Source organism: Dipodomys merriami, unplaced genomic scaffold (genome assembly GCF_024711535.1).
Source record: "Dipodomys merriami isolate MVZ:Mamm:240054 unplaced genomic scaffold, mDipMer1.0.p SCAF_534, whole genome shotgun sequence".
Classification (NCBI taxonomy): domain Eukaryota; kingdom Metazoa; phylum Chordata; class Mammalia; order Rodentia; family Heteromyidae; genus Dipodomys; species Dipodomys merriami.
In genome coordinates, this window is record NW_027206107.1 from 314810 (window position 1) to 341765 (window position 26956).

The 26956-nt window shown below is 44.6% G+C and overlaps 1 protein-coding gene across 8 annotated transcripts; it reads left to right on the forward strand.

The window, feature by feature from the left end:
* The first annotated feature begins 278 nt into the window (after positions 1 to 278).
* On the forward strand, positions 279 to 26956 carry LOC138811537 (zinc finger protein 570-like). Of its 8 annotated transcripts, none has more exons than XM_069999280.1 (5): positions 279 to 470; positions 880 to 949; positions 6247 to 6373; positions 8062 to 8157; positions 8965 to 11382. In XM_069999280.1, exons 2-5 carry the CDS (start codon positions 917 to 919, stop codon positions 10320 to 10322), a joined length of 1614 nt encoding a protein of 537 aa, XP_069855381.1. In that variant the 5' UTR covers positions 279 to 470; positions 880 to 916; the 3' UTR covers positions 10323 to 11382. The 8 variants fall into 8 exon arrangements, with proteins under 8 accessions (XP_069855381.1, XP_069855382.1, XP_069855385.1 ...); XM_069999284.1 differs by lacking the exons at positions 279 to 470; positions 880 to 949; positions 6247 to 6373; positions 8062 to 8157; positions 8965 to 11382 and adding exons at positions 13068 to 13153; positions 17812 to 17875; positions 19393 to 19528; positions 20101 to 20196; positions 22911 to 26955; XM_069999286.1 differs by lacking the exons at positions 279 to 470; positions 880 to 949; positions 6247 to 6373; positions 8062 to 8157; positions 8965 to 11382 and adding exons at positions 13099 to 13153; positions 17827 to 17875; positions 19393 to 19528; positions 20101 to 20196; positions 22911 to 26955.

Genomic DNA, 26956 nt, shown 5'->3' on the forward strand with positions numbered 1-26956 from the left:
CGGGAGCGTCCGAATACGCATCCAGAGCTTCGTTTATCTTCCGAGGCCCGCGTGAAGACCACGTGCAAAACTGGCCGGTAATGGAATCCGGCTTTCGAACCGCAACCTCCCAGGACACCACAGTTCCCAAAAGACGCCACGGCCAGACGCTACTTCCGGCCAGCACGCATATTTCCGGCGGGGCAGGAGGGGGCGGGGCCATGAGTGTGATGGACACTCCTCTGCGCGTCGCGCTATTGTGACGTAGTATTCTGAGCCGACTCTGGACTTTGAGAGAGTTGCCTAGAGTCCGCGTCTGCGGGGCGTCCAGGTGAAACGCTATTGGACTACATTTCCCAGAAGGCCAATGGGCCCTGTTGCTTTTCTCGCCGGAACTCCAATGTTAGTTCGGAGGGATGCGAGACCTTAGTCTCCAGAGGACCTGCTTTAGTTCTTCAGGTTACCACCAGGCAAGACCGCAAGGGCCTCAGGTGAGAACATCGGTGGCCTGTGGGGAGCTGGGACTCTTGGGGTGAATGTGGGATAGGATGTCTTACAAGAATGGAGTTTATGGATTGTGACTGGGGAGGTCCGGTCATTGTGCGGTCGTGTCTGAATGTATGTGACACCGCATAGATATATCTAGAGAAATCAGCATAGGGCTCCTTGTCACCTCTGTGGCTGTGAGACCTCACAACTGTGTCCCCAAGTGACCTCTCTGAGGTTCGGCCAGATTCTTGTCCTGGACTGCCTTGTCCTAGAGACCCTGAAATTGGACAGGATGCCCCCATTCTTCCTGCTTCTCCACTGCCATTGTGGTACAAAATGAGGATGAGGCTGGTAATTTCCTTGGATCGGAAAAAAAAAAGCCTGGCCTCATAATTATTTTGCTTCTTCCAGTTGCTTCAGGTGAGTCGCCCAGAAGACGAGAAAAAAAATGCGTGATGAACTTCTACAAGTAATATCCAAGGTGTGGTGGGATTTCCTTTCTGCTTGCAATCACTTGAAAATACTTGCTTAATGATATATCACTAGAATATAGGTTCCTATAAGCTCCCCTTTGGAGACAAGCATAGCTGTGCCTGGTATTAAAGTCTAGTATCCTTCATAGATGAAATCACTTACATTTGAATAAAGAAAAAGGCGTTCGCTTCTGCTTGCTGAATGAAAATTGTATGTTTTTATTAGGAAACTGAGTCATGAGGGTATTAGACTTTAAAAAGGGAGTACAAAGTGACCTAAACAAACCAGATCAATGGAAAGTTGAAGACTGCCGCTGCCATGGTGACCAGAGGAGAGTCAGGAGACATGAGGTGTGGCATGGAGGGGAGGGGAGGAGATGGCCTTTCCCATTTAGATTAAGCTTTCTAGCAGGAGAATAAGCTGGAGAAATACAGGAAAGTCTGGGGTGAGGGGACAGGCGGTGGTCAGTGGGTCTTGCCTGGGGAACAACATTGAGTTATGAAAACAGATTTCTACCACTTATTTTTAGGAAGATGTATTTACAAAAATATTTGACTTTGGAGCTGGGAAGGTGGCTCAGGGGTAGAGTGCTTTGCCTTGCATGCATGAGGCCCTGGGTTCGATTCCTCAGCACCACATAACCAGAAAAAAACAGAAGCGGCGCTGTGACTCAAGTGGTAGAGCACTGAGCCCTAAGCTAAAGAGCTGAGGAACAGTGCCCAGGCCCAGAGTTCAAGGCCCACAATCGACGAATATAGCTTAAATTGACTTTAAAATATGAGCTGAGTGCTGGTGGCTCAGGCCTACATGTAATCCTAGCTGCTCAGGAGGCTGAGATCTCAGGATTGCAGTTCAAGGACAGTCTAGGGCAGAAAAGTCCCCATGGGACTCATCTCCAATTAACCACTCAAAAATCAGAAGTTGGGCCGGGCGCTGGTGGCTCACGCCTGTAATCCTAGCTAATCAGGAGGCTGAGATCTGAGGATTGCGGTTCAAAGCCAGCCCGGGCAGGAGAGACCGTGAGACTCCTATCTCCAATAAACCACCAGAAAACCGGAAGTGGCGCTGTAGCTCAAGTGGTAGAGCGCTCGCCTTGAGCTGAAGAGCTGAAGGACAGCACCCAGGCCCAGAGTTCAAGCCCCACGACCGACAAAAAAAAATAAAAATAAAAATAAAAAAAATAAAAAAATAAAAAAATCAGAAGTTGGCTCTGGGCCCAGAGTGGTAGAGTGCTAGCTAGCCTTGAGCACAAAAGGTTTCAGGGACAGCATCCAGGCCCTGAGTTCAAGTCCCACAACCGACATTAAAATAAAAGCATGATTATTTTTAGTTATTTCAAAAACAGAATTACCATGAAAAAATAAATGTTGACATTATTTTGCAAATGTCAAATTATGCATTTGACCTTTTTATAACACTAAAATGTCATATTTTCTCACATTGTAAGTGGTATTGGTAAATGCATGAAAGAGTTGCAGTTTGTACTTTTTGTCAGATAAAGAACAAACATATGAGGCTGGCTTTGAACCCATATTCTCAAATCTTAGCCTTCTGAGTAGGCAGGATTACAGACATGAGCCACACCAGTGCCTGGCCACACACCTTATTTTGTGTGTATGTGTGTGTGCCAGTCCTGGGGCTTAAACTCAGGTACTGGGCATTGTCCCTGAGCTTCTTTTGCTCAAGGTTAGCACTCTACCACTTGAGCCACAGCGCCACTTCTTGCTTTTTCTGTTTCTGTGGAACTGAGGAATTGAACCCAAGGCTTTGTGCATGCCAGGCAAGCACTCTACCACTGAGCCACATTCCCAGCCCTCTTTTTTTCCTTTATGACTAGTTCTTTTCAAATGTTAAGAAGTCCTTAGTCCTAAGATCATGCCAAAAGCTGTTTCACTTTTCTATTAAGATATTTAATCCAGAGAAAGTGGCTCAGTGGTAGAGCGCTTGACTTGCATGCAGGAGGCTGTTTGATTCCTCAGCACCACATAAGCAGAAAAGGCCAGAAGTGGCGCTATAATTCAAGTGGTAGAGCGGTAGCCTAGAGCTGAAGAGCTGAGGGACAGCACCCAGGCCCAGAGTTCAGTCCCCACAACTGACCAAAGGAAAAAAAATATATATGCTTTGAAATGGGGGTGAGTTTCTAACCCCCTTAGCTTTATTAATACTTATTTTTCACAGCAGTATATGTTGGAAAATTCGTTGTGTTCTCATTGGTCTGCAAGAATAACCACTGTCCGAGGCTGGGAAGGTGGCTCAGTGGTAGAGTGCTTGCCTTGCATGAATGAGGCCCTGGGTTTGATTCCTCAGCACCACATAAGCAAAAAGAAAAAAGCCAGAAGTGGCGCAGTGGCTCAAGTGGTAGAGCACTAACCTTGACTGAAGCGAGCTGAGGGACAGAGCCCAGGCCCAGAGTTCAGGCCCCACGTCCAGACCCCCCCCCCCAAAAAAAAGAATAACCACTGTCCATATGTAATATATTTTTCCATATGTGAATATATTTATAATCCTGTTAACTCATCCTATTGATCTCCTTGTGTCAATGTTGATTACACCTTCACAATGTTATTTGTCTTTTTCCATGGTTTAAGTACTACTTGTTTTACATTTTCTGTAATTTTAGCATAGTATGTGCAAGTGTTTATCTACTTACTACTTATAGGCAGTTTTTAATTTTATTTTTTGTCAGTTGTGGGGCTTGAACTCTGGGCCTGGGCACTGTCCCTCAGTTCTTCAGCTCAAGGCAAGCACTCTACCACTTGAGCCACAGCACAACTTCTGGTTTTCTGGTGGTTAATTGGAGATAAGAGTCTCATGAACTTTCCTGCCCGGGCTGGCATTGAACCTGTGATTCTCAGATCTCAGCCTCCTGAGTAACTGGAATTACAGTCGTGAGCTGCAACCACAAATCTCTCCTGTAGCATGAGAATATGTTTCCTTTAACCAGCAACCACCAATTCATTTGGACATCAGCTGATTACCCTCTTAATTCAGCTCCAGTACTTTCGTGGTTAAAGGCCTCCATCCCACAAGAGTACCCTGGATTCAGATGATAGCAAAAGTTTCCATTCCCCAAAGCAATGCAGTTCTTCCTGCCAGATACAAATGGAGGGGTTCCCAGATCCTGCTTCAGATTCAGTCATTCACAAAAACAATGCAGATAGATATAGATATAGATGGATCCCTGATGCTAAGTAATGCAGAATTTGTGATTACATCTCTATTATAAAAATAACTAGCACAAAAGAATGGAAAATACTTAAGAAAAGTGGTATGCTTTTCCTTAGGAAAGGATCATAAAGACTTTAGTAAAATGTCTGAAATTGAAAAGTTTATTAACAGCATGAAATTTCTGCCACCGTGAATTTATAAAGTTAAAGAATTTATGTTGAGGAAGTGGTGCTGTAGCTCAAGTGGTAGAGCACTCGCCTTGAGCTGAAGAGCTGAGGGACAGCGCTCAGGCCCAGAGTTCAAGCCTCACTACCGACAAAAAAAAAAAAAAAAAAAAAAAAAGAAAAAAGAAAAAAAAAAAGAATTTATGTTGAAAGCTGGGTGTTGATGTCTCACACTGCTATCCCTACCTATGCAGGAGGCAGAGATTGGAAGGATTGCAGTTGGATGCCAGCTCAGGCATGAAACATCGTGAAACTCCTTCTCAAGTAATAGGTGGGAACATTGATTCCACATGGGAGGCTAAAATCAGGAGGATCACAGTTCTAGTCCAGCCTGGGCAGAAAAGTGTGTGAGACTCCATCCATCTAAATGGAAGAATCTGGGCTTGGTGGTATATGTCTGTCACTCTGGCTACAGTGGGAATTGAAAAATATGAAGATTGCCTGAGCAGGAAACAAGGCTATATATCAAAGCAGCTTAAAACAGGGCTAGAGCACCTGGCTATCAAGTACAAAGCCCTGAGTTCAAATCCCAGTAATCACTTCAAACATTAATTTATAATCATAAGAAATATTATTTTTTGTACCAGTAATAGCACTTAAACTCAGCCTGAGCACTGTCCTTCAGTTTTTTAGCTCAAGGATGGTACTCTACAACTTCAGCCACACTTCCGTTTTGGGCTTTTTAACAATTGGAGAGAAGATCTAATGGACTGACCTGTCTGGCTTCAAACCTTGATCCTGGGCTGGGAATGTGGCTTAGTGGTAGAGTACTTGCCTACCATGCATGAAGCCCTGGGTTCAATTCCTCAGTGCCACATAAACAGAAAAAGCCCAAAGTGGTGCTATGGCTCAAGTGTTAGAGTGCTAGCCTTGAGCAAAAGAAGCCCAGGCCCTGAGTTCAAACCCCAGGACTGACAAAAACAAAAAACCTTGATCCTTAGATCTCAGGCCCCTGATTAGCTAGGATTCCTAATATAAGCCACCAGTACCTGACTGTGATATACTGCATTCTTTGTGTGTCTGTGGCAGTACTGGGACTAGAATTCAGGACTTTGTACTCTTGCTTGGCTTTTTGCTCAAGGCTGCCGTTCTACCACTTGAACCACACTTCCCCTATCATTTTCCTTTACAATAATAGAAAAAGAATTGCTTTGTTTTCTTTTGGTTTCAAATGTGCTATTAAGAGTCATTCTGACTCTTGAATTTTTTTTTTTTACATGATCTACACTTTGTTCCTGGAAGCTTTGGGAAAGTATTGTTTTCCCTTAACATTCTCCAGCTTTTATATTGTATGATGTTTTTTATATTATGGTACCAGTCCTGGGGCTTGAACTTAGGATCTCACCTCTCCCCCTGAACTTTTTCATCAAGGCTAGCACTCTACCACTTACACCATAGCTCCACTTTGCCTGTTTGGTGGTTCTTTGGAAATAAGAGTTGCCCAGACTTTTCTGCCCAGGCTGATTTGAACCATGATCCTCAGATCTCATCCTCCAAAGTAGCTAGGATCACAGGCATGGGCCACCAGCACCTGGCAGGACCATCTCTTTTTATCTTGACTGAAAAACCAACTTAGCCACCATTGCCTGTCATAAGAGTAAAACAACAGAATGCATGGCAGAGTCCCTTCTCAGAGCCTGATGTTTTAAAGAAACTGGGGCTTAAAGATAAACTAAGGAGAAGAAACCCATTCACTGAGCTTAATGCTTCCTATTTCCTATCATTGGGCAATTCCCATGTAAGTCGATTCCTGGACTTATCCTTCCATATAAAAGAATGATACATTTTACTGCTGTGGTAATGTGGCAAACTCTGTTTGCTTACTTTGTCTTTTCCAGGAGACCCTTCTACTACTATCTCTTTTCCTACCATCTTTTCCCCTTCCATTGCAAAAGTATGTTTATTGTTTCAGGGATCTGTGACATTCACAGATGTGTCTATAGACTTCTCTCATGAGGAATGGGAATTCCTGGACACTGGTCAAGTGAATTTGTACAAAGAAGTAATGTTGGAGAATTTCAGCAATCTGGTTTCAGTGGGTAAGAATAACTAACCCCCCACCCATCCTCTAATTTACACTCTGCCCATGGGAGTGTCTTCTTTCTTTATTGAGAATCATTTGCTTCAAGTAACCAGTTGAATTTCGGCCCTTCGTTTCCACTAAGGAATGGTTTGAGTTGCAATGGCATGGAAAGAGTTAGAACTATGGAAAGCACTGAATTTTTATCTTTCTCTAGTCTTTCATATGCAGGGTGGATAACCTCCAGGCCATAGAAGGCCCACATCATTCATACATAGCAGGATAGATAAACACATGATTCTCTTTTTTTTTTTTTTTTTTTTTGGGGGGGGGTCCGGTCATGGGGCCTGAACTCTGGGCCTGAGCGCTGTCCCTCAGCTCTTCAGCTCAAGGCTAGCACTCTACCACTTGAGCCACGGCGCCACTTCCGGATTTTTGCTTATGTGGTGCTGAGGAATTGAACCCAGGGCCTCAGTCGTGCAAGGCAAGTGCTCTACCACTGAGCCAACTTCCCAGCCCCCAACACATGATTCTCAAAAAACTATTTTTTTTTTGTCGGTCGTGGGGCTCGAAATCTGAGCCTGGGTGCCGTCATTGAGTTCTTCAGCTCAAGGCTAGCACTCTACCACTTGAGCCACAGAGCCGTTTCAGGTTTTCTGGTGCTTTATTGGAGATGAGAATCTCACAGACTTTCCTGCCCGGACTGGCTTTGAACCATGATCCTCAGATCTCACCCTCCTGAATAGCTAGGATTACAGGCGTGAGCCTCCAGCACCTGGCTCAAAAATAATTTTTTTTTTTTTTTGTCGGTCGTGGGGCTTGAACTCTGGGCCTGGGTGCTGTCCCTCAGCTTTTCAGCTCAAAGCGAGCGCTCTACCACTTGAGCTACAGCGCCACTCCGGTTTTCTGGTGGTTTATTGGAGATAAGAGTCTCACGGTCTCTCCTGCCCGGGCTGGCTTTGAACTGTGATCCTCAGATCTCAGCCTCCTGAGTAGCTAGGATTACAGGAGTGAGCCTCCAGCACCTGGCTCAAAAATAATTTTTAAGATAGTTTAAAAATAAGTTTATTATAACTGACAACTATAAAATGTGGCAGATGTTGTCAAATATTTTTCCAAAAAAAAAAGCATTTTTCCCACGTTCCACTCCCCCTGATATATAGAATTATAACTTGAACAGAGAAGCAATGTAAACTGAAAAAAATTCTCATTCATCAATTGGTTCCTAAAAAGTTCTAGTATATTATAATTTTAAGGAAAAGTCCACAAAAAATTCTCAACTTTTTGTAAGCGGCTCATAGCTATCTGCCTCTATCAATTTTTTTTTTTGCCAATCATGGAGCCTGAACTCTGGGCCTGGGCGCTGTCCCTCAGCTCTTCAGCTCAAGGCTAGCGCTCCACCACTGGAGCCACAGCACCACTTCTGGCTTTTTCTATTTATGTGGTGCTGAGGAATAGAACTCAGGGCCTCATGCTTGCAAGGCATGCACTCTACCACTGAGCTACCTTCCCAGCCCCTCTATCAATAATTTTGTGTGTCCATTGAATGGTGTTATAAAATCCTAATGGCCCTTGGCAGAAAAAAAAATCCCACCCACACCCCTATACCCCTGTTACTGGCATCTCCTCCTTGATCACCAAGGGTCTGGATCTGATTTCTGGAACACTAATCAGATAGCCATGTCTTATGTCTTTTCGTTTGAGCAGGACTTTCCAATTCAAAGCCAGCGGTGATATCTTTATTAGAACAAGGAAAAGAACCCTGGATAGTTGACAGAGAGGTGACCAGAGGGCTGTGTTCAAGTAAGTGAAAATGAGGAGGGCAGGGGGGAAGATGACCTGTGATATCAGGAAACTCTTCTTAATGACTGCTTCCATATGAATCAGCATACTATCTACTTTTTTCCCTGTACAAAATACCAACTACTTTCCTCTCTTTCCAAAACATTCTGCCTATATATTAGATATTCAATTATAGGGTGAATTACATGTAGCAAACCTAAGAAACATATATATGAGTATTTGTATGTGCTTTGTGAGGGTATATGTGTTTCTTTACCCTGTATTACTTTCATTTTATGTCCTTTCCAAGTAACTTCTTATGACCAGCTTGTTCTGGGTTGAGCAGATGATTCTGTTTTTAAATTAAGCTACACCCTGGTGGCTCATGCTGATAATCCTAGCTACTCAAGAGGCTGAGATCTGAGGATTTTGGTTCAAAACCAGTACACGTACTCTTATTTCTAGTTCCCTAAAAACCAGATGTGGAGGTGTGTGGTTCAAAGTAAGTAGAGCACTGACCTTAAGCAAAAAAGCTCAGGGACAGGTACCAGGCCCTGAATTCAAGCCCCACATCCAGAGGAAAATACCATTTTTGTTTGTTTTTGTTTTTTGGGGTCCGGTCGTAGAGCCTGAATTCTGGGCCTGGGCGCTATCCCTCAGCTCTTCAGCTCAAGGCTAGCGCTCTACCACTTGAGCCACAGCGCCACTTCCAGCTTTTTCTGCTTATGTGGTGCTGAGAATTGAACCCAGGGCCTTATGCATGCAAGGCAAGCACTTTACCACTGAGCCACCTTCCCAGCCCCCATGTTTCTTATTTTCACTTTTCAGGCTGGAAATCTATGGGTGAGCCTGAAGAATTTGCCCCTAAACAGGAGCTTTGTCAAGCACAGCCATGTCAGAAGATAACAGGAGAATTGGCAGACATTGGCCTTGACTACTCCAGCTTAAAAGAAGAGTGCAAATGTGAGGGCAATTTGGAGAGACAACCAGGAAATGAGAAGACAAGTTGTAAAAAAGAAACAGTCACTTACGAAGAAGCCCTTCTTAACAAACAAGAACAAGAATATGACAAATTTTGGGGAAGTTTCCATCAGAACTCCCTGCTTCCCATACAACAGATAATTCCCAAACAGGAGAAAGTATATAACCAGGACACTCATAAGAACACCTTTAAAAAGGCTTTCATGGCTATTAAGCCCAAAAGTGTCTTTGCAGGGAAGAAAGTTTTGAAATGCAATGATTGTGAAAAAGTCTTCACCCAGAGTTCATCCCTCACGCTTCATCAAAGAATCCATACTGGGGAGAAACCCTATGAATGTGCAGAATGTGGGAAAGCCTTCAGCCAGAGATCCAATCTTGTCCAACATCACAGAATTCATACTGGAGAGAGACCCTATGAATGTAAAGAGTGTAATAAAGCCTTTAGTCAGAATGCACACCTCCTTCAACATCTGAGAGTTCACACTGGAGAAAAGCCTTATGAATGTAAGGTATGTAGGAAAGCCTTTGGCCAGTTTGCTTACCTTGCCCAGCATCAGCGAGTTCACACTGGAGAGAAACCCTATGAATGTATTGTATGTGGGAAAGCATTCAGCAATAGGTCCTCTATTGCCCAGCACCACAGAGTTCATACAGGAGAGAAGCCTTATAAATGCAATGTGTGTGGGAAAGCATTTAGCCTGCGTGCATACCTAACTGTACATCAGAGGATACACACGGGAGAGAGGCCCTATGAATGTAAGGAATGTGGGAAGGCCTTCAGCCAGAATTCACACCTTGCTCAGCACCAGAGAATTCACACTGGAGAAAAACCTTACAAATGTCAACAATGTAGGAAAGCCTTTAGCCAGATTGCCTACCTCGCTCAGCATCAGAGAGTTCATACTGGAGAGAAACCCTATGAATGTATCAAATGTGGAAAGGCTTTTAGCAATGATTCATCCCTCACTCAACACCAGAGAGTTCATACTGGAGAGAAACCCTATGAATGTAACGTGTGTGGGAAGGCTTTCAGTTACTGTGGCTCTCTCACCCAGCATCAGAGGATACACACTGGGGAGAGACCCTATGAATGTAAGGAATGCAAGAAGAGCTTCAGGCAGCATGCACATCTTACACATCATCAGAGAATTCACGTAGGAGTGGTGTTCTCTAGACCCAATCCAGGCAATCACCATGTCCTATAATTTTGTCTCCAATATTTCTGCATTATGTAATTTTTCTCTGATTTTTCATGTTGTCACCTTAGTCTTGTTTCATCTCACCCAGACCACGGCTATAGCTTTCTAGCCATTCTTCCTTTGTCTATTTTTGGTACCATTAATATTCCATTTCCCACAAGGCATCCAAGCTTAGCATTTTTTTTTTAAATTGTGCCATTACTGAGGCTTGAACTTGGAACCTGAGTGCTGTCCCTGAGCTCTTTTGCTTAAGGCTAGCACTCTATTATTTGAGCCACAGTTTCATTTCTGGAATTTTGTGGTTAATTGGAGATAAGAGTCTCACAGAGTTTTCCTGCACAGGCTGGTTTTGAACCATGATTCACATCTCAGCCTTTTGAGTAGCTAGAATTATAGGTGTAAGCCACTGGCACCCGGTTCCAACTGATCTTTTTACAGAAAAGAATTAACACATCACAGAGACCACTTGTGTTTTTTGCAATAATTATAATAATGAGGCTTCCTATTACCTAGTTCTTACATACCACTCAGCTTTATTTTATTCCAGTCTTTTGTATGTGCTAGTCATCTCTCAATCCTAAAAGCTTAGAATTTAAAAGATCATAACTGGACTATTGCTATGGCAACTAGTTTGATATTCAGTTTAATTCTCAAAATAGGGATCCAAAAGGTTACTGTATTGTGGCAATATACAAAATGCAAGTATCTTGTAAATTGACATGCATTAGATGAGATCTTTGTATGTAAAATACTTAACAGTGCATTGCTATTAGAGGTAAAAAATGATAGGTAATAATTTGAGTACTTACTGTGCATCAGGCTTAGCATATGTTAACTCATATGGCTAAAATATTTGTATAATGGACAGAAGGTATCCTTTACAAAGCACCAGTTTTGCAACTAAGAAAACTTTTAAGAGGTAATTGGTAGACTGTGATCTGACTCAATAATGATTATAGACACATGTAGTAGGTCTGTGACATAACTAATTGTATAAAATTTCTAAAGGCTGTGGATTGACAAAACAATATAGAAACCACTGGAAAGAATAAAGAACTTACACTTACATTGAGTAAATAATAGGAAGGGGGATGGCAACAAACAACAAAACATCCCAAAGGAATTCATAAGTCCCATAAAGATAACAAACCCAGATAATTGTATAGTTGATTTCAAATGCTTTTGAAAGGATATGAATTGTGTACTATAAAAAATAAAACATTTCTATTTTCTTTAATCAGAAACTGCAAAACAAAATGGGATCCAAGGAGGAAACACTTTCATTCAATTAATGAAGTTGCTTTTGTTTGCCATACACTATTTGAGACATGAGGAGACAATACAGAGACCATCAGAAACTCACCCAATATCACATTCTCATAGACTTAAATCCCAGAGCTAGTGGCCAATTAATGCTTAAATATGAAGCTTTTGTTGTTGTTGTTGCCAGTCCTGCGGTTTGAACTCAGAGCCTGTGCACCATCCCTAGGCTTCTTTTGCTCAAGCTTAGCACTATACCACTTGTGCCTCAGTACCACTTCTAGCTTTTTTCTCTTTTATGTGGTACTGAGGAATCAAACCCATGACTTCATTCGTGCTAGGCAAAGCACTCTACTATTAAGCCATATTTTTGGGGTGGTGGATCTTGAACTCTGGGTCTGGGCGCTGTCCCTCAGCTCTTCAGCTCAAGCTAGCACGCTACCACTTGAGCCACAGCGCCACTTCCAGCTTTTGCTGAGGAATCAACCCCAGGGCCATGTGAGGCAAGCACTCTACTGTTGAGCCACCTTCCCAGCCCACCAAGACAATAAATTTTCTAAGCCCAGACTGTGACATAGTATAAGCTAATGGAATATAGCATTTTTTTTCCTAATTCACAGACTGCAATACCAGCAAAAATCCCATACCCTTTAATTTCACTAGTTCTGAAATTTTTATTCATTTTGTCGGTCGTGGGACTTGAACTCTGGACCTGGGCTCTGTCGAGTTCTTCAGCTCAAGGCAAGCACTCTACCACATGAGCCACACAGTGCTACTTCCAGTTCTGGAACTTGAAACTATAAATAATTGAGAATGGCAAAATGATGGAATCCAAACGTAACCGTAGAAACTTTGCACAGGATAAGAGTTCACACGAATAGTGCATTTGGGAATAGTAGTAGTGAGACACATGCAAAATAAAGCTATAGGGATGTTTAAATGTCAGTCCCAGGGCCTGAACTCTGGGCCTGGGTGCTGTCCCTGAGCGCTCTTTTTCTACGACTTGAGGCACAGCACCACTCCCGGCCTTTTCTGAGTAGCTCATTGGAGATAGGTCTCACAGACTTTCCTGCCCAGGCTGGATTTGAACCGCGATCTTCAGGAGTCACCACTCAGCCTGCTGAGTAGAATTACAGGGGTTAGCCAGCTGTGCCTGGCTATGGGGTCTCGTCCACCTGTGGGCTGCTGGGGAAAGTTCGCCACCACCATATCTGTCACAGGAGGAGTGGGCGTCTTAACATCTAAGAGCAGCGGCCATCTCGGCCCTTGGTGCCCCAAGATCACAGAAGAGCGTCAAGGCTGCCCGGTGCCTTACGGCACCGTGCCCGCTATGGCCGGGCCCAGGGGCGCGTTCCACGGGCGCGGCCATCTTGAACGCCCTGCCCCAGCGCGGAAATCCCCCAGCATGCCTTTCTTTGTAAAGTCTGCGCGCGGCCGGACGGCGATTGGTTCGCAGGGAGTCTCCACGGCGTGTGCCAATCAAAGGTAGAGGGGTCGGCTGTCACCGTGAGAAACGCGGCCCGGCCGGACCCCGGGGTGGGATAAAGACCTCGAACTACGGTGGCCTGGCGGGTCAGGTACGGCTTCCCGGAAGGGTCATGTTGGCGGGGCGGCCGGGCTGGGGCGCGGGTGGAAGTGACTGCGCACCTCAGCCCTTTGTGGTTGGCGGCGGAGGTGTGTGACCGGGGTGGGAGCTGTGTCAGCGGATGGATGGGGTAAATGAAGGCTTCCTGGGGGCTGGCTGGCTGGCAGCGGGGAGGGCAGTGGCGGTGATCATGGTTCTCCTGGGTTGGGGCGCTGTCCCTCAGCTCTTCAGCTCAAGGCGAGCGCTCTACCACTTGAGCCACAGCGCCACTTCCTATTTTCTGACTGGCTCATTGGAGATCAGAGTCTCACAGAGTTGCCTGCCTGGCTGGCTTTGAACCGCGACCCTCAGATCTCAGCCTCCTGAGTAGCTAGGATTACAGGTGTGAGTCACCGGCTCCCGGCAGGTATGGTTCTTCCAAGGTACTGATTTGCATGGTGAGTCTGAGGGCTGAAGGATCGAAAGCCTGAGAGGGTCAGCGACTGGAGGTTCTTAGTTCTTTGGGCAATAATAATGTGGAGACTGTGGAGACTTTGGGATTCAATATTTGGTTAAATGGTTGGGGCCATTAGTTATTAAGATGTCCTTTAGATCATGTGTTAAGTATTCATGATAAACGCCTTAGGTCATGGTCTAAATATTAATGATTGACCTTTAGTAGATGAAGGAATGGGACTGTGTCAATAGGGGCCAGTGATTGGAACGGTCATTCTTTGAGTGGGGTGAGACCACCGTGGTCAGTCATTAGGGTATCATTGGAGATAACTGTAGGTTTATGATTGGGGTGTACTTTGCTACTTGAGAATCAGATGGGATGGGTGAGATTTAAAGTGACTGACCAGTCTTCAATAGTTAAGATTTGAATATGTTGGGATATGAGTAATTACAAGACCTCTGGGCCAGTCACCAGTGAGTGGTTTACGCCTATAATCTTCACCATGCAGGCTGAGATCTGAGGATTACAATTCAAAGCCAGCCTGGCTAGAAAGTCCCTGAGACTCTTATCTCCACTTAACCACAAAACTGAAAGTGGAGCTGTGGCTCAAATAGTAGACTGCTAGCCTTGGGTACTAAAGCTAAGGACAGAGCCCAGGCTGTGAGTCCTGGGAATGTGGCTTAGTGGTAAAGTATTTGTCTAGACTGCATGAAGCCCTGGGTTCTATTCCTTAGTAACACATAAACAGAAAAAACCAGAAGGAGGGCTGTGGCTCAAGTGGTAGGGTACTAGCCTTGAGCAAAAGAAGCTCAGGGTCAGTGCCCAGGCCCTGAATTCAAGACCCAGGATTGTCAAAAAAAAAAAAAAAAAAAAGGACCAGTGGATGCCAGAGATTGGGGACACCAAGGATGTCTGTGATTAAGAAGTTTATGGGGGCTGGGACGGTGGCTCAGTGGTAGAGCGCTTGCCTTGCATGCATGAGGCCCTGAGTTCGATTCCTCAGCACCACATAAGCAAAAAGAAAAAAGCTGGAAGTGGCGCTGTGGCTGAAGTGGTATAGTGCTAGCCTTGAGCTGAAGAGTTGAGGGACAGCACCCAGGCCCAGAGTTCATGCCCCACGACCGGACCCCCCAAAAAAAATTTTTATGGGAGTTGGGATTGAGGGAATTGGGGAAATTCAGAATTGGGGACATGAAAATCAAAGATAAGAGGCTGTAACCACATATAACAGGAATAGCTTTCACCCGCTGGACACTCCTCAGGCTGAGTAGCCAGTTCTATTCTGTTCCACTTTGCCAGAGGCTTCCTCAAAACTCTTTTTAAATTCTCCCTTCTTTTGTAGTGCCCCACAATAGTGTAAATGTTTTCCAAGGATCTAAACATATTAAAGCAACAAAGATGTGGTTTCACTTACTTGTTAGAAATCTAGTGCTTGTTTCTTCTTCTGTTTCCTTTAGGGTTCTTTCTGACAAAGGTAATGCCATGCAGATCTGTGGCAGTATCCCAGGAGTGAGCATGCCATCTTCCTCTGTGGCCACCAGGATGTATATGATCCCTTTTTTTTTTTTTTTTTTTTTTTGCCTTTCCTGTGGGGCTTGAACTCGGAGCCTGGGCACTCTCCCTGAGCCTCTTTTGTGTTTAAAGCTTGCAGTCTAACACTTGAGCCACAGCACCACTTCTGGATTTTTCTAAGTAGTTTATTGGAGATAAGAGACTCACAGATTTTTCTGGGCTTTTTTGCCCAGGCTGGCTTGAAACTGTGGTCCTCAGATCTCAGCCTCCTGAGTAGCTAGGATTACAGGTGTGAGCCACTGGCACCCAGCGGACATGATCTTAATCATGGATAAAAAGCAAACAGTAGTGGACGCCGGTGGCTCACACCACTGGCGTGAGACTCATCTCCAATAAACTACTTAGAAAAAGCCAAAAGTGGTGCTGTGACTCAAGTAGTAAAGTGCTAACCTTGAGCTGAAGAACTCAGGGATAGCTCCCAGGCCCAGAGTTCAACCCCACAACAACAACAACAACAACAAAAAGGGCAGTTTGCTAGATAAGTATCTAAGGTGATAATGTCAGATTTGGCTGAAGAACCATATTGAGTTTAGAAAATACTTTGGGATTTTTGTTATTCTGGGCCAGTACTACTGTTTTAACTCAGGACCTGGACACAGTCCTTTAGCTCTTCCATTCAAGAATAGTATTTACCATTTGAGCCACAGTTCTGCTTCTGGCTTTTTGCTGTTTAATTGGAGATAAGATTCCCACAGACTTTCCTGTCCAGGCTGGCTTTGAACTATAATTCTTAAATCTCAGCTTTCTGAGTAGCTGGGATTTATAGGTGTGAGCCACCAGTGTCTAGTTTTGAAAATACATTTTTTAAATCTAAGGCTCACCTCCAGTGGTTACTGTAATTTTGTCTGATCTTATAGTTTTAACATGGTTTATTTGACCTCTATGAATTACTTCCTATGAACTTCCAAACCAATAATTCAATGAAGACAAAATTGCCATCACCATAAAATTTGCAGCTGCTTCTCAAAATGAATTCCTGCTAAAACTAAGATTGAGCAAATAGTCATTAATTTTATCTAAGACAAGATTACAAATAGAATAGAAATAAGTCCTTAGTCCTTTTTTTTTTTTTTTTTTTGGCCTGTCCTGGGACTTGAACTCAGGACTTAGGCACTGTCCCTGAGCTTTTTTTTTTTGGTGGGTTGTGGGGCCTGAACTCTGGGCCTGGGTGCTATCCCTCAGCTCTTCAGCTCAAGGCTAGTGATCTACCACTTGAGACACAGCGCAACTTCTGGCTTTTTCTATTTATGTGGTGCTGAGGAATCAAATCCAGGGCCTCATACATGCAAGGCAAGCACTTTACCACTGAGCCCCTTCCCAGTCCATCCCTGAGCTTCTTTGGCTCAAGGATACTACTCTTTTTTTTTTTTTTTTTTTTTTTGGGTCCAGTCGTGGGCCTGAACTCTAGGCCTGGGCGCTGTCCCTCAGCTCTTCAGCTCAAGGCTAGCGCTCTAACACTTGAGACACAGCGCCACTTCCGGCTTTTTGCTTATGTGGTGCTGAGGAATCGAACCCAGGGCCTCATGCATGCAAGGCAAGCACTCTACCACTGAGCCACCTTCCCAGCCCAAGGATACTACTCTTATCACTTGAGCTACAGCACCATTTCTGGCTTTTTCTGTTTATGTAGTACTGAGGAATTGAACCCAGGGCTTCATGGCTTCATGCAAGCTAGGCAAGCACTCTACCACTAAGCCACATTCCCAGCCAGGTTTAAGTCTTAACCTAGTGAATTCCTAGTGAGCAATTTGATCTAAGCTACATTTTACATTTTTCTTGACTACCAGCCATTGCAGTTAATTAGGGATGAAATAAGAAGTATATAAATGGAAAAGGGAGAAAAACTGCATTTGTAAATGAAATATTTGTATAACACAAAGCTCAGAAGGATAAACTCAGAAAAAAAAAAAAGATAAAGCCAGGCACCAGAGGCTCTATAATTCTAGCTACTCAGAATGCTGAGATCCAAGGGTCCTGGTTCAAAGCCAGATGGGACAGATAAATCCAACATACTCATGTTCAGTTAACAGGCAAAATTTGGTAGTGGAGGTGTGGCTAAAGTGGTAGAGCACCAGCCTTGAGTGAAAATGCTAAGGAAGAGCTGCCCAGGCCAGAACAAAACATATGTAATGCATATATACATACAAATAAAATAATTGGGGGCTAGGAAGATGGCTCAGTGATAGAGCGCTTGCCTTGCATGCATGAGGCCCTGGGTTCAATTCCCCAGCACCACATAAGCAAAAAGAAAAAAGCCGGAAGTGGCGCTGTGGCTCAAGTGGTAGAGCACTAGCCTTGAGCTGAAGAGCTGAGGGACAGCGCCCAGGCCCAGAGTTTAGGCCCCATGACTGGACCCCCCCCAAAAAAAAAATAAATAAATAAAATAATTGAGTGCATTCTTACCTACCATACTCCAGGCTCTGAGTAAACCTCCAGTACTGCAGAAAAATAAAACAAACCCAAGTTATATTCACATAACAGCTTATATTTCTTAGAAGGTTTGAGTTAAATGGTAGCATTTTTACTTCTAACACAGGGATGTAAAACAGATTTCTATGTGAGATTTACATGGGGAACCTGCAAGCTCAGGCCTGGCCCTTCACAGCTGTTCTTTTGTTCTTTCTCCTTCCTCTTCCATCTAGTTTCTACTTTCACAGGTCTCAACTCTTTTCCCCCAAAGAACAGCAAAGGATGATCAAGTACCAGGTGAGTGTGACATTCAGTAGTAGCATAGCTTCCCTTCTCAGGGAAACTAGCCTAGAAAACAATGTGTGTTTTATAAGAACATGCATTTTGCTGGGTGCTATGCTAAGAACTAAGGATTGAGGTGTGAAATCCCAGGCAGGTAAGTCTGTGAGACTCTCATCTCCAGTTAACCACAAAAGCCAAAAGTGTAGCTGCTGCTCAAGTAGTAAAACACTAGCCTTGAGCAAAAAACCTTGAGGACGGCACCCAGGTCCAGAGCAAGCCCCAGGACTACATAAATAAGTAAATAAAACAAAGAACATGCACTTTGTTACAGGTTGGGTTCTTAGAACAAACTTAGAGATACAGTTTATCACAGATTTTTTTTTTGGGGGGGGGTCCGGTTGTAGGGCCTGAACTCTGGGCCTGGGCGCTGTCCCTCAGCTCTTCAGCTCAAGGCTAGCGCTCTACCACTTGAGCCACAGCGCCACTTCCGGCTTTTTTTTTCTTTTTGCTTTATGTGGTGCTGAAGAATCGAACCCAGGGCCTCAGGCATGCAAGGCAAGCACTCTACCACTGAGCCACCTTCCCAGCCCCTCTCACAGATTTTTGTTGTTGTTTGTGGGGCTTGAACTTAGTGCTACCTCCAAGCTCTTTTGCTCAAGGCTAGCATGCTACCTCTTTGAGCCACAGCACCACTTCTAGTTTTTTGGTCTCATGGGGACTTTTCATCCCGGGCTGGCTTTGAGCCAAGATCCTCACATCTCAGCCTCCTGAGTAGCTAGGATTACAGGCATGAGCCACCAGCGGCTAGCCACAGTGATTTATTAAGGAGACTCAGGAACACAATGAAGGAGGCAGGACTGGGCACAGGAAGGTGTTGGACAGAGGCCTGAGCTGATGCCATATAATGCACTGTGCAGCTGAATGGCCCTCAGTGTTGTCTCAAACTGAATTTAGGGGATTTTGTATCCAGTACAATGTCTGGACACAATGTTGTGCACTTGTCATCCTAGAGACGCGAGATCCATGAGTAAGATTAAAGCATTGGCTGAGCTTGGCATAAAGAGATAAAGTAACTGAGGCACAGTGGCAAAGCAGCTTACCCAAAACCTGAAGTCAGTGACTGGGCTGGTAGTTGATCTCGGTCAATCTGACCTTTATCTGATACTTGACTTCTCATGTTTTTGTTCTCTTTGCCCTAAACCAGAGGCTGCCTGCAGCCAGTTTAAGATGCAATTTGCCATCTGGTCCAGTCTCCATCTTCCTACATTGTTCTATTCTTTGACTCCTTGCTAAACTCTTTTGGTGCTGGCTTATGTGTTAGTGTGCCATGGGTCTCTGCTCACCCTGCCTCCATGCCAAAGGAATCTGTTCTGTGTTGACGATTGACACAGCTTTAGCTCTGTCTCTCTAGATTCTGCCAAAGATTGCCCTGTATCCACCTAAATGCCTGCCAGGTGTCTCCATTTCTATGTCACTTGTGATGAGAACACCTCAGATTAAAACACCTCGCCATCACTTTTTTCCCCCCATAGCTTCTGCAGAAACCCGTGTCATTCAAAGATGTGGTTGTGGGCTTCACCCATGAGGAGTGGCACCGGCTAACTCCAGCTCAGAGGGCCCTGTACCGTGATGTGATGTTGGAGACATACAGCAACTTGATCTCAGTGGGTAAGGAAGAGCCTTGCCACATACTTCCCATCAGCTTTGCATGGAACACCTTGGCTTTTGTCAGTCACTGAAATGAAAGGAAGCAGCTCAAACCTCTGAAGTAGACAAGCACAAGTGGCTCATGCCTATCATCCTAGCTACTCTGGAGGCTGAGATCTGAGCCAGCCTGAGCCGAAAAGTATGTGAGACTCTTGTCTCCAATGAACCACCACAAAGGCTGGAAGTAGAGCTGTGGCTCAAAGGGGTAGAATGCTAGCCCTGACTAAAAAAGCTGAAGGGGCAGTACCCAGGCATTATGTTCAAGACCTAGTCACTTATCTAGTTTAAAGTAAAGCCAGCATGTGAATCTCAGCAGCTTGGGTACAGACCACATTTCCAAGCCTTCTGCTGGGCTGCCCCAGTGACACGAGCCTGGAGTCTTAGTGGTCCTGGATTAGCAGTTGGGATTGGATTGGGATGATGTGTGCAGTCACCTTGCACATACAGCATCTACCGTAGAGTTCTAACAGCTGCCTTCGAGGCTGGAAGGCTATGGACCTTGATTCAAGGCTGGATCATTTTCCCTGGAACAGGTTACAAAGGCACCAAGCCGGATGTGATCCTCAGGCTTGAACAGAGAAAAGCACCATGGATCTGTGAGGCAGCATGCCCCAGCTGCCAATGGCCAGGTAAGTATGGCAAATCTAGCAGCAGGGGCACCATTGGAGGCTGACACTTTCGAAGTTTTGTTTAGGGTCCTGCTCTTAACGCCTGAATATTTTCCTGAGTTCTTCATCCTTCTTGATGACCTTTCAAACTCCGTGTGCCCTAATACCCCTACAGCTAGCCAGGTCTTCCTTCTACCTCTACCTTAAATCTCAGCTGCCATTCTTTTTTTAATTTCTTGTCAGTCCTGGGGCTGAACTCTGGGCTTAGGCGCTATTCCTTAGCTCTTCAGCTCAAAAGGAGCGCTCTACCACTTGAGCCACAGCGCCACTTCCGGTTATTTAGTGGTTTATTGGAGATAAGAGTCTCACAGACTTTCCTGTCCGGGCTGGCTTTGAACTGTGATCCTCAGATCTCAGCCTCCTGAGTAGCTAGGATTACAGGCGTGAGCCACTGGCGCCTGGCTCACCTGCCATTCTTGTGTGGAGGTTTTCTCCCTATCCTTTCTTCCTTTTGGGCAGTCTGAGGATTGCACTATAGGCCTGGTGCTTACCACTCAGTTAATATGCTAGTTTTTCTTGCTTTTAGTTTATATTTCAGAGATAGTCTGAAGTTTTGGCCTAGTCCTCCTCTGACCTTGATTATCCTTCTTATGCCTCCTAGGTATTTGGGATTACAGGAATGTAACACCATGCCCAACTCACACTTGTAATTCCAGCTACTGTTGTTGCAGAGATCAGGAGGATGGTAGTTTGAAGGCAAGCTAGGTAAAAAGTTAGTAAAAGGGGGCTGGGAAGATGGCTCAGTGGTAGAGTGCTTGCCTTGCATGCATGAGGCCCTAGGTTCGAATCCTCAGCACCACATAAGCAGAAAAAGCTGGAAATCATGCTGTGGTTCAAGTGGTAGAGTGCTAGCCTTGAGCTGAAGAGCTGAGGGACAGCGCCCAGGCCCAGAGTTCAAGCTCCATGACCAACAAACAGAAAAAAAAAAAAAAGTAAGACTTAATCTCAACCAAGTCAGTCATGGTGGGATTACTCATGTAATCCTAGCTAAACAGGAGACATAAGCATAGGAAGACTGACTATGCAGTGAATACAGCTTAATTAGAACTTAGCCATATTCTTTTATTTTAATTAATTAATTAATTAATATTGTTGGTCATGGGGCTTGAACTCTGGGCCTGGGCGCTGTCCCTCAGCTCTTCAGCTCAAGGCAAGCGCTCTACCACTTGAGCTACAGCGCCACTTCCGTTTTTCTGGTGGCTTATTGGAGATAGGAGTTTCACGGACTTTTCTGCCCAGGCTGGCTTTGAACCGCGATCCTCAGATCTCAGCGTCCTGAGTAGCTAGGATTACAGGCATGAGCCACTGGTGCCAGGCTTTTAGCCATATTCTTTTAGTTCTATATTGTCTGGCTTTTCATTCTACATTGGGAAAGTTGAATAACTGTTAGGACCTTTAAAAAAAAGCCTAAAATACTTAGTTTGGAGCCAGTTAAGAACAAGTTTGCAAACTTCTGCTCACTGATGTTAGCTCATCTTTTTTTCCTTCTTTTTTTGTGCTGATATTGGGACTGGAACTCAGGACCTGGTCATTGTCCCTTAGATTTTTCAGCTCAAAGCTAACATTCTACCACTTGAACTACACCTCCACTTCTGGCTTTTCAGTCTTTAATTGGAGATAAGAATCACAGACTTGCTGGGAAGGTGGCTCAATGGTAGAGCACTTGCCTTGCATGTCTGAAGCCCTGGGTTCAATTCCTCAGCACCACATAAGGAAAAAGAAAAAAGCTGGAAGTGGAGCTGTGGCTCAAGTGATAGAGCGCTAGCCTTGAGCTGAAGAGCTGAGGGACAGCGCCCAGGCCCAGAGTTCAGGCCCCACAACCAGACCCACCCCCCCCAAAAAAAAAAAAAAGAATCACAGACTTTCTTGCCTGGGCTGCCTTCAAACTGTGATCTCAGATCACAGCCTCCAGAGTACCTAGGATTACAGTGTGAGCCCGTGGTGCCTGGCTTTAGATAATCTTACATTATTTTCTGTACAAACCAATAATCTAATACATTCCTTTTTTTGTCAGTCATGGGGCTTGAACTCAAAACCTCAGCTCTGTCCCCAAGCTCTTTTACTCAAAGCTAGCACTCTACCACTTTAGGCCACAGCTCCACTTCTGTGGTGTTAAAAACAAACAAAAAAACCCAAAAACACAAAAAAATCCACAAAAAAAAAAAACACAAAAAAAAGTCTCATGGACTTTCCTGCCTGGGCTGGCTTCAAACCCCAATCCTCAGATATCAGCTTCCTGAGTAGCTAGGATTACAGCTTGACTCTAATACATTCCCTTTGAGCTACTGCTCCATCATCTGTACACAAAGAACACTTTTGAATTTTGCCTTTGGTTATGGTTGATATACTCTATTCAAATCCTGTATCTCCCTTAAACTTGAGGGTATTTTTTTTGTCTGTGTGTCATTCATGGAACTTGAACTCTGGGCCTGGGCACTGTCCCTCAGCACTTCAGCTCAAGGCTAGCGCTCTACCACTCGAGCCACAGTGCCACTTCTGACCTTTTCTACTTATGTGGTACTGAGGAATCGAACCCAGGGCCTCATGCATGCAAGGCAAACACTCTACCACTAAGCCACCTTCCCAGTCCCAACTTGAGGATATTTTTAGGTAGCTTTATTCCAAACCATACTAAGTTTAAAGATTCATGCGATGCCTCATTTGTTCTTTTCCAGAAAAAATCTGGAAAGTTAACATCCAGAGGAAAAGGCAGCAAGACAACCTTTTGAGACAAACAGCATGCATCAGCAAGAAAACACTGTCCAGGGGGAAAAAACTGAAAGGCAGTAAGAGTGGGAAAATCACACTACTAAACCCTGATCTTTCTCCAACTCAAAGCCTGACTGGTTTTCAGAGAAACTATGCAAACAAACAAGAGGAGTGTTATGGGTCCAGGAAGTTGTTACAGGGAACAATCAACTCTAGAAGTTGTAGCAGAGAAACATACTGCAATCTCCGTGGGGAAGCTTTCAGCCACAGCTCAGCACTTCTGTATAAACCAGCAGGAACCACCAGCTGTGCTGTGTACAAACAGAAAAGGGTTCCACCGACAGAGAAACCCCACGTCTGTGGTGAGTGTGGGAAAGGCTTCTGCTACAAGTCTGAATTCATTAGACATCAGAGAAGCCACACAGGGGAGAAGCCCTATGGATGCACTGAGTGTGGGAAAGCCTTTTCCCACAAGTCAACTCTCATCAAACATCAGAGAATCCACACTGGGGTGAGGCCCTTTGAATGCTTCTTCTGCGGGAAAGCTTTCACCCAAAAGTCCCACCGCACAGAGCATCAGAGAACGCATACAAGAGAGAGACCCTTTGTGTGTGGCGAGTGTGGGAAGTCATTTGGTGAGAAATCTTACCTCAGTGTCCATCGAAAGGTGCACACAGGAGAAAGACCTCATCGTTGCAAAGAATGTGGGAAATGCTTCAGCCAGAAGTCATGCCTCAATAAACATTGGAGGACCCACACAGGAGAAAAACCCTATGGATGTAATGAATGTGGTAAAGCTTTCTACCAGAAGCCAAATCTCAGTAGACATCAGAAAATTCATGCTAGGAAGGCTGCCTGCAGGAGCGGGAACTTCAGCACTGGAGTAATGCCTTGATCAAGATTCACACTTTCAGCTACTCAGGAAGCTGAGATCTGACAATTATGGTTCAAAGCCAGCCTGGGCAGGAAAGTTCGTGAGACTCTTTTTTTTTTTTTTTTTTTGGGTCCGGTCGTGGGCCTGAACTCTGGGCCTGGGCGCTGTCCCTCAGCTCTTCAGCTCAAGGCTAGCACTCTACCACTTGAGCCACAGCGCCACTTCCGGCTTTTTTCTTTTTGCTTATGTGGTGCTGAGGAATCAAACCCAGGGCCTCAGGCATGCAAGGCAAACACTCTACCACTGAGCCACCTTCCCAGCCCCATCATGAGATTCTTATCTCCACTTATCCACCAGAAAAGTTGAAGTGGCACTATGGCACAAAGTGGTAGAATGCCAGTCTTATGTACAAAAGCTCAGATACAGCACCAGACCCTGAGTTCAAGCCCCAAACCGGGGAAAAAAAAATTTCCCAGGTGCTGGTGCTTTATGCATTATAGCTATAATCCTAGTTACTCAGGAGGCTGAGATCTGAGGATCACAGCTCAAAGCCAGTCCAGACAAGAAAGCCTGTGATACTCTTATCTCCACTTAACCACCAAAAAGCTAGAAGTGGTACTGTGGCTCAAACAATAGAAGCATTAGCCTTGGGTGAAAAAGCTAAGTGACAGTGCCCAGGCAATAAGTTCAAACCCCAGAACTGGCCAAAAAAAAAAAATTACTAGGAATAGAAGAATTCACGGATAGTAATTTTTTTTTGTCAGTCTTGGTGCTTGAACTCAGGGCTTGGGCACTGTCCCTGAGCTTTTTGCTCAAGGCTGGCTCTATGCCACTTTGAGACATAGCACTACTTCTGGTTTTCTGGAGAATAATTAGAGATTAGACTCTCACAGACTTTCTTACGTGGGCTGGCTTCCAACAACAATCTTTAGATTTCAACCTTGTGATGAGCTGAGATTATAGGCATAAACCACCAGCACCTGGCCATATTAGAAATCTTTTTTTATTTTTTTTGGTCAGTCGTGGGGCTTGAACTCTGGGCCTGGGTGCTGTCCTTGCAAGGCCAGTGCCACTTGAACCATAGCACCACTCCTGGTTTTCTGGTGGTTTATTGGAGATAAGAGTCTCAAGAACTTCCCTGCTCAGGCTGGCTTTGAACTGTGATCCTAAGATCTCAGACTCCTGAGTAGCTAGGATTACAGGCATGAGCTATCAGTGCCAAGTAATATTAGAAACCTTATTAGTGAATTTGGACAAAGCATTCTATTACAGAGGAAATCATGCCCTCACTATGAATAAAGTTTTTTTGTTTTTTGTTGGTCGTGGGACTTGAACTCTGGGCCTGGGCGCTGTCCCTCAGCTCTTCAGCTCAAGGCGAGCACTCTACCACTTGAGCTACAGCGCCACTTCCGATTTTCTGGTGGTTTATTGGAGTCTCACGGTCTCTCCTGCCCGGGCTGGCTTTGAACCGCGATCCTCAGGTCTCAGCCTCCTGAGTAGCTAGGATTACAGGCATGAGCCACCAGTGCCCGGCTTGAATAAAATTTTTTTTTTTTTTTTTTTTTGGTCGGCCGTGGGGCTTGAACTCTGGGCCTGGGCGCTGTCCCTCAGCTCTTCAGCTCAAGGCGAGCGCTCTACCACTTGAGCTACAGCGCCACTTCCGGTTTTCTGGTGGTTTATTGGAGATAGGAGTCTCACGGTCTCTCCTGCCCGGGCTGGCTTTGAACCGCGATCCTCAGATCTCAGCCTCCTGAGTAGCTAGGATTACAGGCGTGAGCCACCAGCGCCCAGCCTGAATAAAATTTTATAGGAGAAAAAAATATACATATTTTGGTTGGTCATGGGGCTTAAACTTTGGGCTTGGGTGCTGTCCCTCAGCTCATCAGATCAAGGCTAGTGCTCTACCACTTGAGCCACAGCCCCACTTCTGGTTTCCTGGTGGTTTATTGGAAATAAGAGTCTCACAGACTTTTCTGCCCAGGCTGGCTTTGAACCGCAATTCTCAGATCTCAGCCTCCTGAGTACTTAGGATTTCAGGCGTAAGCCACAGTGCTTGGTTAGAAAATATTTTATAAAATAGAAACACGGTTACTATAGCCTGAAAGTTAAAGTGTATTAAATATAACACAGAAAGAGAATATTTATGAAGGGACCTATAAGTATGTTATAGTACATTCCTCAGTGAGCTGCCTAACAATTATGTATTTTAGAATTGTCAATGGCAATTAACATCTATCATGAATATCAAGCCCCTATGTCACCTATTACATACAATGCCTTTAACCAAACTTCTTCACTCTGAATATCACCACTTTTGGTTGTGTTAACATTAACCTGCAAAATGCCAGATTGGAATGTGGCTCAAGCAATATAAGGTGAGGAAGACAAGTTCTAATACCAAACACACACACACACACACACACACACACACACACACACACACACAATGTATAACTGAACTGTGGTTCCGACACAAAAATTCATTATCATTTGGTGAAACTGGTTATTAAACAAGGCCTTGCCTTTGCTAGGAAGTGCTCTGATCTAAGGAATAATGCATGTTTACAGTGTACAATGTGATGTTTGATGTGTGTATAGATTGTGAACAAATAAAGCTAATGAACATATTCTTCACCTCACTTTTTTGGGGGTGAGAACAGTAAGAGCTAATTTCTCAGCAATTTTCAAGTACACATTAACTCTAGGCATGTGTTGTACAACAGATCCTCAGAACTTATTCCTTCCTAACTGAAACTTTAACCCTCATACCTTCATCCTCCACTAGTCTACTCTGCTGAACTCAGTGAGATCAAGATTGAGATTATACATATGATATCATGGAGCATGTCTTTCTATGCCTGGCTTATTTGTCTGCTGTGGCGCTTGAACTCATGGCCTGGGCACTGTCTCTGAGTTTTTTTGTTCAAGGCTAATGTGCAAACATTTTGAGCCACAGTGCCACTTTGTTTTCTGGTGATTAACTGGAGGTAAGAGTCTCAAAGACTTTCCTGCTCAGGCTGGCTTCAAACCAGAATCCTCAATTCTCAGCCTCCTTAGTAACTAGGATTACAGGCATGAACCACTGGCGCCTGCTGCCTGCCTTATTTATTAGATATATAGTATATATAGTATAGGATA